The sequence below is a fragment of the Diospyros lotus genome, chromosome 6 (genome assembly GCF_014633365.1).
Source record: "Diospyros lotus cultivar Yz01 chromosome 6, ASM1463336v1, whole genome shotgun sequence".
In the NCBI taxonomy this organism is placed as follows: domain Eukaryota; kingdom Viridiplantae; phylum Streptophyta; class Magnoliopsida; order Ericales; family Ebenaceae; genus Diospyros; species Diospyros lotus.
In genome coordinates, this window is record NC_068343.1 from 22,503,170 (window position 1) to 22,515,419 (window position 12,250).

The window sequence follows — 12,250 nt, forward strand, 5'->3', positions numbered from 1 at the left end:
CAGGAATTGGGTGACGAAGAAACCAAAGTTATTCTAAATTCTTAGGGACAAGGATTGTTTGATGAAGAGGGGATTGTCACGACCCTAAGGGTAAATCAGTAAAGGTGCCGGTAGTAACCACTTGTAGGAGTCATTATTTGTTAACTAACTAGGGGGTTAAGAGGTTAGGGGGTTAGCTAACTGTACAATAGCCTACTGCTTTGTTGTTACGTTAGTTAGCTTTGTTGTTATATTGTTAGAAGGGTTGTTAATGTTGTTAGAGGCTTTATAAGAGACCTATGGTAGTAAGAAGAAGGCATCGAGAATAATAACAAATTCTTTACTTTTAATACTCTCTCTTGACTTTCTCTCATTCTTCCTTTTCCTCATTCTATCTGTTTCTTCTTAAATACATATCTTCTTTCTTAGAATTCAACTCGAATTCCCACAATTGCCCAACTCTCAATCTGAGGGCTTGACACCTCCTAATTGTGATCTTAATCTTCCTATTGCCTTTAGAAAGGAAACAAGGACCTGCACAAAACATCCCCTACATTTATTAATGACCTATTCCAAACTGTCACCTAGACATAAAGCTTTTCTCACTAGCTTACACACTATTCCTATTCCCAAAACCTTTTCTGAAGCCATAGGTAATGAGAATTGGAAGAATGCCATGGAGGCAGAGATGGCAGCTCTAGAGAAGAATCAAACCTAAGAATTGGTCCATTTGCCTAAAGAGAAACATCCAGTGGGATGTAAGTGGGAATACACTGTTAAGTACAAATCAGATGAGTCCTTAGATAGGTACAAAGTAAGGTTGGTGGCTAAAGGATATACACAGATTTATGGGGTAGACTATCTAGATACTTTTGCTTCAGTTGCAAAACTAAATATGGTAAGGGTGTTATTATCCTTAGCTGTTAATTTAGGCTAGCCACTACAGCAGTTTGATGTCAAAAATGCCTTTTTGCATGGTGACCTAGAGGAGGAGATTTACATGGAGTTGCCACCTGGTTTTGGGCCACAAATTAAGGAAAAAGTGGTGTGCAGATTAAAGAAGGCTCTGTGCTTTGTATGGACTGGAACAGTCACTAAGAGCCTAGTTTGGCCATTTTACAAAGGTTATGTTGGGTATGGGATACAAACAAACTCAAGGAGATCATACTTTGTACATCGCTCAGCTATAGGGGGGAGTGACAACATTTTTGGTATATGTGGATGACATTATAGTCACTAGTGATGATATAAAAGGCATGGAAATGTTGAGAGAATGTTTGATCAAAAAGTTTGAAATTAAAGAGCTGGGCAGATTAAAGTATTTCTTGGGAATAAAATGGCTTATTCTAAGGAGGGGTTTTTTATTTTACAACAGAAATACATACTCGATTTACTCACTGAAATAGGAATGTTTGGAAGCAACGCAGTTGACACCCCAATTAAACCTAATCACCAGTTAGAAGAGGTCTTAGAGGATGGTGTGGTAGACAAAGGATCCTATCAAAGACTAGTAGGGAGGCTCATTTACCCAGCAAACACTCGGTTGAACATGCTTATGCAGTGAGTGTGGTCAACTGGTTCATGCACAATCTAAAGGAAACTCACCTAAAAGCAATATATAGGATCTTGCATTGCTTAAAGGGGACCCCCAAAAAAAGGTATTCTATTCAAAAAGAGAGAAACCATGTCTCTTGAAGCATACATAGATGTTGATTATGCAGGGTCCATGGTGGATAAAAGGTCTACATCCAGATATTGCACATTCATAGGGTGTAATCTTGTGACTTGGAGAAGTAAAAAGCAAAATGATGTAGCTCGGTCGAGTGCTAAAACAGAGTTCGAGTCAATGGCTCTAGGGATCTACGAATTATTGTGAATTAAGATACTACTGGATGACCTTAAGATCAATTGGACTACCCCTATGAGACTCTACTATGACAATAAATTGGCTATAAGTATTGCACATAATCCAGTTCAACATGATCGAACAAAGCATGTTGAAGTGGATAGACATTTTATTAAGAAAAAATTGGACAGTGGCCTGATTTGCACTCCATTTGTATCCTCAAATGATTAATTGGAAGATATTTTAACAAAAGGCCTGCCTGTGTATGTCAAAGATTGCTAAGCAAGATTGAAATGCATGACATTCACTCACAATCTTGAGGAGTGTTGAAAATACACGAGATATCTTATCCATATTCTTCGACATGATATGCTTACTTGATTGATCTTACTTTCTATAGTTGTGTGATTTATCTTCTAGAAGATTATGTTTTTGTTTTTGGTTGTATCCTAAATTGTATAGGTTTATAAATCTAGATTTGGAAGCTGCCCATTGTTATAGACTATTTTGTATACATTTTCATTGAACCCTTAAAAGGCGAAGAAGATTGAATATTTTTCAGCCATTTTTGACAAAAATTGTCCTTTGAAATTTCTTCTGTATTGTTGTTATAGGTTCTCTCTAAATGTTCCGTTTTCTCCTTTTTTGCATCTTCTTTCCTAAAATGAACAGTTCTGTGTATTATGTATTGATTTTCATTACTTGGTTTTGGAACTTGAAGAATACCATATCTGGTATGTTTGTTTAGGTGCTTCATATGCAAAATTAATTGCCCGGAGATCAAAAGGAATGCCAGTAATCTCTATTTCTCTTGCTAAACTGGAGGATGCTGCTGCTGCTCATGATGCCATGGCAAATCTTTCACTGGAGCTCTTTAAAGAATCCAAAAGCATGCATAATTTATCTAAAAATGGTGGGTGGTTTGCTCCTCAAGGATAGTTTGTTACTCATATCATGTCTTTTGCAAATAAGATTTTCATCTTTTGCTTCTTGAGATGAAACCTCAGTTGTATTTATTTTAGATTCTAGAGAATGCCTTTTATTCAGCATGTTTTCTCATCCTCTATCAGCCATAGAACATGTTACATATTGTAGTCATGGTTTGGCAGAAAAGTATGTTTTTTGTTTGATTCCTTAAATCTAAATTCAACTTCGTTGTTGTGCTTTTAGGGGAGAACGGGTTTATTTATAACCTTCAAAAATTATAATTTATATCTTTAGATTAATTTGCTCTTAGAGGAGAACATGTTTATTTATAACCTTCAATAATTATAACTTATTATCTTTAGATTAACTTTTGTTTGTAGGGTATGGGTTTGATATTTTTGCTATCATGATAGAACTTGTAGAAAAATGAGAAAGAGAAACGGTATTCCCGTATGATTTTATTGATATGAGCAAAAATATTTATACTTTGAGGAGCTAGTAAGCAAGCTAGAAATGGTAGATATCTATTCACCAGCTTGAGGGGGAATGTTGAAGATTATGAATAAGAATAAAGAAGTCTTTCAAGCCAAAGAGTCTTTCAAGACAAGAAGACTTGGAGATAATTAGATAATTAGAGTTTAGTGTTTTATTTATCTGTTTTATCTTTTCTTTTATCTTTTTGTTTTATCATTTTTATCTTTTTGTTGTATGTTTAAATAGTGTCGTAATCTAGTCCTAGATATAAGGAAATCTAGATAATATAGATGTAATCTAGGAGAATTCTTAGGGTCTTAATGGGCAATCATTTAATAAGGATGTTTGCCACCTATTGATTAGATAAAATATAGGAGATGTGTAGCAATATAGATTCCAATATTTCTTTAATAAAATGCTTATCAATCTCAATGTGCTTGGTTTAGTCATGTTGTACCAGGTTATGAGCAATATTTATTGCTGATTGGTTATCACATATTAGCTTAATGGGGTGTTGTATTTGAATCTTCAAGTCTTCAAGAATTATCTTTAGCCACAAAAGTTCACATACACCAAGGGCCATAGCCCTGAATTCAGCCTTAACACTTGATCTTGCTACCACCCCTTGTTTTTTACTCCTCTAAGACACTAGATGTAACGCCCCGTTTTCCAAATATACAACGATGCTCAATATAAGCTAACATCGTACACGGGTGTTATGGAAATTCTTACCGACGAAAGTGAAGGATCGAACTTGAAAGCTAACTAAAAGCTATATAACAAGGATTTCCACTATGTAGTCTCTGTATATGTACAATTGCTATACATAAATTCCAAAATCCAACAAATAAACTCCTATCACAACAACTTCCTTATATAATGTCCACAATGCGTCATTCGAGATACATACATAGTAATTACGACACGCAACCCTTAGTAGAACAAAGATAAACCCAAGCCTTTCGTAACCTCTGTTTATACAACTGTGATACACAAGTCCTAAAACAAACCCATATTAGTAGCCTCTTTATACAGTGTCTAATTTAGAAATAGACAGAAAAATCCAAAGATTACACAAGATCCATAGTACATGAATAACAGAAAGTTAAACTAAACTTCGGTCACCTCTTAACCTTTTCTCTTGCTTGACTCTGGGGTACCTGGTACGTTTGATATACCTGGAACGTTGAATATTCCAGGGGTATGAAACACCTAAGTTAGATAATTACTTCTAAGTGAGATGGTTCAGGAAAGAAGATACATGCGTGTGTATGCAAGTATGTCAAATATCATAAAATCCTTCCCCTCTATAGAAGCCCTAGACAGGATGTTGTCATGTCCAAACTCCTCGGCTCCTTTACACAGGCCCACGTGGTCAGCCCCTTTACATAAGCCCCTATGGTAGATCACACATGACAACCCACCGGCTAGCCACAAACGTCGAGATGCATGACAAATAGAGATACAATGCAATTTCAAAGAAACACATGTTATGCAAGTCACATACGACACACAAATGAAACCATAAATGATCAAGATGAAGCAAGAAGCATGCAGGAACCACTCACCTTAGCTTTTTACTTGTCGAGTGTACTGTTCACAACAAGCGGGCCTAGGTTTTTGTAGAAAACATTAGGTGGTGTTCTCTTTGTGTTTTAATTTTGAGTTTTGAGTTTTGAAATTATTTTCAGTTTTGTGTTTTGAGTGTTTATTTTGAAATTTTTGAAAACATGTTCTTTTTGTCATTCTGAAAAACTATTTCTGAAAACAAAAAATTAAAAAACGCGTTTACTTTGAAATTTTGAAAAACTATTTCTTTTTTGTTATTATGATATTTTATTTGATAAATTTAATTATTAAATAATAAAATTAATTCTTTTTAATAAAATTTTACCATTAAAGTAAAATAATAAATTACTAACATACATCTTAACAATAATTTATGTTAAATTATACATTTAATAATATAACATATGTTATCTTATATTTTTAGTTATAATCTAGATATATTACATTTTTTAAATTTTAAATAAATATATAATTTTATTTTTAAAATTTAATAATAATTTTTTTAATTCTGTTTTCTCTTCTTTTTTGTTTTTTTTCTTTTCTTCCTTTTCTTTTTTTCGTTTTCCTTTTTTCTCCTTTCTTCTTCTCCAACGCCCTGCATCTTCTCCAGCGCTGACGACCACTGCCGGCCGGAGATATAGACGATCAGAACCTACCATTAGAATCTCCAAGCCAAGGGGGTTAACATACCCCAAAACCAAGAAGATCCAACGGCCAAATCTCCTTAAATCTAAAGTTAATTGTTCGACCCATCTGCCAATCGCGCTACTAGTTGCCACCGGCCACCATGGCCGGTGGTTTCAGGCGATCTGAGGTAGCCATTCTACACCGCCCATCGACCAACATACCCAAAAACAAACAAGAGAAGGAAGAAGAGAGAGGAGCAAACAGAGGAGAGAGAGACGAAGACCAGCAAGATAAAACGGCGAGGGCGGTGGCTGGCGTAGTTGATGGCGGTGGTGGTGGCAGTTCACGACGATGACGAAGATGGCGGGTGCAGTTGATGGCCGACGCTGGAGAAATGAGGCGAAATGAGAGAAGGAATGGAAGAGAAGAGATGAGAGAGAGAGAGAAAGGAGTGATCTGCAGTTGGGGGGCCGAGATTGGGGGGGGGGGGTGTTGCGCGCATTTTCCGTGTTTTGGTGTTTTCAGTGAATTTTCATTGAAAACACCCAAAACAACAAAATCTTGTTTTGGGTTTTCTTTACAAATTTTTTTCTTGTTTTCAAAAACGCGTTTTTGAAAATAACAAAAAGAACACGTTTTCAGTGTTTTGAAAAATTGAAAACAGAAAACGCCCCGAAAACGCCAAAGAGAACAAGCCCTTAGTTTCTGTAATTCAAACATCAAATATTTTTACATAATCTTGTTTTACTTGATCTAACTTATTTTTTCTAGGAAGTTGCAGGGAAAAAAGAGCTCGAACGCACCCTGGGAAGGGTGCCCACGCGCAACTTGCTTAGCACACGTGCCTCCTTCTTCTCTGGTGACAACAAGCATCCCTTCTGATTTTTCGGCCATATCTCCCTTGTTTTAGTTTCGATTCGACTCTCGTTATTTTTCTATAACTTCTTTTCTCCCCCTCTACAGGAATACAAGCTTAGATCAGACTTATCTCGTTGTTTTTTGGTAGTTTCGACCCCAGATTTCGGTGAAGTTTCGAATTTTCCAGCGAAGCCCGTTTCTTCCTTGTTTCTCTACCGATTCCGCTCTTTTTTTTTTTTTTTTTTTTTTACAGAATTTCCCTCTCAATCTCAAGAACAAGTTCCTCACCTTTGATTCTCTCAATTTGGCATCAAATCACCTCAAACTCACTCGGTATGCTTTGTGAACAACCCAAGGCCCCTATTTATAAACTTTTCCGGGCAATCACGCTTCGCCACCTCAAGGTCATTTATGAGGCTTCATCATTACTTCCAATTGGCCAATAGATCGTTGCCACATACCCCGCCACCTATGCGTCTTGATTTGCGTGCCTCATCATGACTTCCAACGACGCATTCCACCGGTTCGTTTCTTTAATGATTCCGTTATGAGTTTTCAACAATTATATTGCGGCCCAAAGCTTTACTCTATTACACTTTGGCCTATGTTATCGCACCTTGACTCGAACCTTTCAAAGATTGCACTCTCGGAACGCTCATTGAAAACATATCATTTTCCTTAGACAATTTCACCCCAAGGCATTCCCTCCAACTGATTCAGTATTTATAACTACTATCAAACCAATTTTTCGGTATTCTAAACTTATCGAAATTACGTGGCAATCTCATACGAACATGGGGTATTACATGGGTATTGCACTGCGTGATGGCAGCAGAACAATCAGATCTGGACAACCAGATCTGGCGGCTGTACAATCAGATCTGGATGACCCAATAGTGACCCACAGATCTGGGCGCTTCAGAGTATGGGATCAACTCTGATGCGCGAACAGGGGCGGCTCATGAATGGCGACCAGGGATGGCGCTAAACGGTGGATAGGAGCGAATCTGATACGCGGACAGGGTCGGCTTTGATTTGCGATGCCGAGGCAACAAGAGCAGCGATAGGTCCGACGAAGAGAGGTCGACCTTCGCGAGACGCTAGGAGGCCACAACCGTTCCAGAGGTGGGAATCCCACTAGAGAACAACCGTGGTGGCGGTAGCGACAGGGATGTCGGATCGCAGAGGCTGCGGCCTGTGTAAGGGCAGCAGTTGCATGACTGGCGACCGATGTAAAGGCGGCAGCAGATCTAGGGTATAGCAAAGGAATAGGAGAAATTAGGGTTTCACAGTGGACAACTATGATTTAATCCCTAATTCCCGCTCTGATACCATATAAACTAGGCTGTGAAAAAGATATTTCTCTATTTCTTAAGATACATAATATATTGATTCTCTTTATAGAGGTAGAGAATAATACAAAAGGAAAGAGGAATATACACAGAATATATATAGTTTCTAAAATATACAAAGAATATTTTATATCCAAAAATACTTCTATTTCTACAATTATAAATAATATTTAATCATATAAATAAAAAATGTTGCAATCATTTTTATTCAAATAGTTTTAATTATAAAACACTTCTTTCAATGTCTTTGGTAATTTGATCAAAAGCACATTTTTTATTTGATAGCCAAACACATGTAATAACTTTATAAGCATTTTTAATTGATCTTACCAAATGATAAATTACATTTTATAATAAGGAATTCTTATAAAAGTGCTTATCACAAAAGTGATTTTCATGACTGCAGAAATTTTACAACAATATCAAATGGACCCTAAATGTAGTGTGCCTGCATATATCTGGCTTTGGTGTTATACTCTGCAAGGAATAACTCCAATGGGACAGTGGAACAACTTTGTCATACTCAGCAAGGAATAACTCCAATGGAGATGAATATTGACCTTGGAGTTTTCAGGATGGTGGACCTAGGGACCGTTATTAATGTCAGGGCTTTTGATGGCCCTTTGTGCACACCCCTTCCGTCCATATTTCCCAAAGCAGGAGGGGTAGATTGGGGTTTTTTCTTTTTCTTTTTCTTTTCTTTCTTTTTTTTTTTTTTGGGGGGGGGGGGGGGGGGGGGGGGGTGTCGTTAGATGTGGCTAGAAATTAGGCTAGGATCAGGCACCACAAGGCCTCCTGGTGCTCCATTATTCCTCTCTCAAGCTTTTCAGAGGTTTGTGTATGAGAACCTGTCGGAGGAGATCCTCAAAGGGGGTTGGGGTTAGCTATTCCTGGAAGGTGGTGTTCCAGCTAGGGATGCACCATAAAGGTTTTAGTGTAAGGGGAGCTTGGGTCTTAGGAATTACCTTAAAAGGCTTACTTGAGTGATTAGGTTTCTTGAGGCAATTCCATGTGATGATCATGGTCCATGCTTCCTAGGGGTAAAGACTTGCATTGGACTCCACTGGGCCTGCAGCTTGATGTGCAAAGGAGGTGGACCTTTCCCATCTTGTGGTGTTCCAGGATTGGAAGGCATGTTGCAGTTTTTAGTGGAAGATGACCATGGATCTTTCAGGAATTACCTTAAAGGGATTGTGTGCAGTGGTTACATTGATCAACATGATTTGATCATAGTTATTCCACAGTTATCTTTGTTGAGAGGATGGCGGATTGTGTTTGGCCCAGGCTGCAGCAGTGAAGTGCTATTCCACAGCTATCTTATGATAGCTATTGAAGTTTGCTGCAGTTGACATTTTTTCACTGTCTGAACGAACATCCCATTACTAAGGGCCTTCCTGCAATTGCTGGAAAGTTAAAAGTTTTGTTCATTGGTTGAACTATAATTCCCCAGTAGCTCTTAAAATCTGATCATGATGGAACTACAGGAGAATTAACTGTGAATCTGCCTGGATTATGTCTTTAGTGCAGGAGCAATGTTTTCATCTGACAAAAGAAATATCAGCAGAACAGGTACAGCTACTTAACATTGGTTCCCTGCACATTTCATTTCCTTTTATATTTCTAATTTATGAAGCTCTAATTCCATGATACTTTACTTACCTTCTTTTCTTTATTGTCAAAAGGTGTCAGATAAAATGACTTGATAACTAGTTATTAGCATATCTTTTGTGTTTCCACTTATGATGGACTCTTATAGTTTTGTGGCATACCCATGTTTGACGCGTGACACCGATGTATGGATGCTGTATGTGTATCTTCAACATGTCTAGTTGGACATGCAGTAGACATGAATGTCTTAGTGGTTCAGTATATTGTAAAACTATGTAGAAGAGACTTATTTTATCCTTAAAAAAGCTTTAGTTTAGTTTGTAATAGCACATTACTATAAAAGAGAGAATTGGTTGAGAGAATGCTGTATATCTTCAACATTGGACATGCAGAAGACATGAATGTTTTAGGGCCCCTTTCAAACCCATTTTCTTTTCAGTTTCCTGCTTTTGTTTTTAATATTTTGAAAACAAAAACAGAAAAAGGCATTTAATTGCTTGTTTTCATTTTCAAAAAATTTGAAAACTTCTGAAAAGAAATGAAAACAAAAAAAGAAAGGTGTTTTCATATTTTTTATTTTTTTTTATTTCATTTTCTTCCTATCATCTACATTTCCATTGCCAGCAAAGGTGTTTCTAGACTCCTAACGATCCCTATGGTGAACTGCTGGCAACTCCCATGGGAGTTGTTGACATCTTCCCAACTCTAGTTGCTGATGGCAGGGAGGCTGGGGAGGGGGAAGTAAAAAATGATAAAAGACAAGTAAAAACAAATGATTGTGATCAAATATGTTTTCATTTTTTTAAAATGAAAATGAATACTGAACTCCAAAAAAATGAAACCAACCAGAAAACTGAAAGCTTTTTCAAATGGGCCCTTGGTGGTTCAGGACTCCTTATTTTCTTTTATAAGTTACTGTCCTGGGGCATTAAAATTACATGAATTGGATGTCTCCTATCCACCCTAAACCCATACACTGATTTGAATTTATTAGTTGGGTAACCCCGATGTACATATAATTCATGTTGTAATTTCTTCTATGTAGGAAATTAGATTGCTCATTCACAAATAGAAATAAAATTGCTATAGCCTTTATAAAAGAAGTTGTTGGATTGTGGATTCAGTTCTTGAACATGGTAGTGAAAATATCAATCATGGTAATGAGCTGAACTTCATCTTTTTAGTTTCTCTTGATTTGTAGTTGAGTTCATTGTTGGTGCTTGGCCTACATGCCTTGTGAGACTTATTGATAGGATATTTAGCTGATTTATCTTATTTTATTTATTATAGACTTTATACTTTATCTTTTAGGTGGTTTAATTTTTTATTTATTTTGTTAAGATAATTGTAGTTAGGATAGACTTTCAGCCTATAAACAGGCCTATGATGTAATAAAAATTACCCTTTGACGACATTGAATAAAGAATTTGCTAATTTTCCTGCTTATTCTCTCTCTCTCTCTCTCTCTCTCTCAGGTTCTTCAACTTCATTTTCTTCTTCTCTTCCCCATAAATTCTTCTCTTTCTCTGTTCTTTTTCTACTGTCCCATATCACCTATCTTAATTTTGGGTTGTTACTCTTTATCTTTCATATGATATTATCTCAAAACTTTCCAAGCTTCAATTCTATTTTTTTCTTTTTGGTGCATGACACCCTTACAGGTCAACTATAGCTGTATATACTCTATATGGTAGTCTCTTTGATATAGGACAGGTCTGGTATTCTGAGGATACCTAATGATTGGAGGCTTACTTAGAGTTTGAAGCTAGGAAAATTTGTTGAATTGGCTAGGTTTAGGCATGTAATTGGTTGGTTTTAGAGGCAAAATATTGCTCAAAAGATGAAATTTGGGGCCTGAGAACATGCTGGAAGTAGGGTTACAAAAATACGAAGCTGAAATTGAAACATTAAAGAAGATAGATATGTATTCTAGGTGTCACACCTAGGGCATAGGCATCAGACCTACGGTTAGAATTGCATCACACAATTCAAAGAAAGCATCCATAGTTGTTCTATTCACCAATGAAAAAGGAGAGATTACTACGGTATTTATAGAGTTCTAGTAATCCTACTCCTAGGTTAGGAAAATCCTTTTCCTATTATGAAACTAAAGAAAACTGAAATTACTAATAATAAGACTAGAAAAATACTGTAAATAAAACCTAAATACTGTAAGAAAAATCTGAACACATAATTGGAGTTACAAAAGAACCCTAGGAGACATTATGTAGAATATAAAAATATCCTTAATATATAAAACATCAAAATTATTCCTAACAAAGCTCCCAAAAGGGTCCTTCATCCAAAACATTTCCAAATCAATGCTTGGAATCCTTGGAAGTTAGAACTAATTTTAACATGCCTCTTATATGTTATAAGTTGCTTCCTATGTCTTCCATCACTCTTGGCCCACAAACTTATCTTTTATGAGCTATTTGTTCCCTTTATTTTGGCAGGAAAAGAATGAAATTTTGCAGAGGCAACTTGATACAGTTCTATATTCAAAGAGGCAGAAGAAAATGAATGACAAATCAAACTCTCATGCATCGTCAGTTGCTGGTTTACAAGATTCACCAGGTTTGTATGTTTCTTTTTCTTGTTTTACATAGATTATTACTACACATTTTCAAATTAACAATATACTGTATTTTAGGAGTGGGTGAGTGAATGATTTTTTGTGAAGCTCGATCCCGATCATGACAAACATTGCCTACCTTTTCAAGCTTCGGGCATCCTTCTCATCCTTTGGGATATCCCCTCTGGCCAAATATGCCACTATCAGGGCCATCCAGCTGGGCCCATTTTCAACACATAAGTGCTTGGTCTCTTCCTTAATGCTCCTTTATAGGAAAGACTCGATGAGTATGCCTAGGAGTTATTTGGGAAGGGCAAAGAAGCAATCTTTGAAAGTGCATCCACGGATGCATTCTGAGATCGAGGAATATGCTCGATATTGATAGCTTTGAACTTCATAGTCAATTCCTTGACCAACGCTATTAGATCATTCCCT

General features: G+C 36.7%; 1 protein-coding gene across 2 annotated transcripts in view; it reads left to right on the forward strand.

Annotated features, from left to right (window-relative positions):
• Positions 1–12,250, forward strand: part of LOC127803634 (uncharacterized) — a 45,778-nt gene that overhangs the window by 23,252 nt on the left and 10,276 nt on the right. Inside the window, exons 3-5 of one of the 2 annotated variants that reach the window (XM_052340029.1) lie at positions 2,547–2,738; positions 9,155–9,201; positions 11,697–11,817. In XM_052340029.1, the coding sequence (XP_052195989.1) occupies positions 2,547–2,738; positions 9,155–9,201; positions 11,697–11,817 (360 nt within the window). The remainder of the gene's footprint in view (positions 1–2,546; positions 2,739–9,154; positions 9,202–11,696; positions 11,818–12,250) is intronic. The other variant, XM_052340030.1, reaches the window with a different exon arrangement.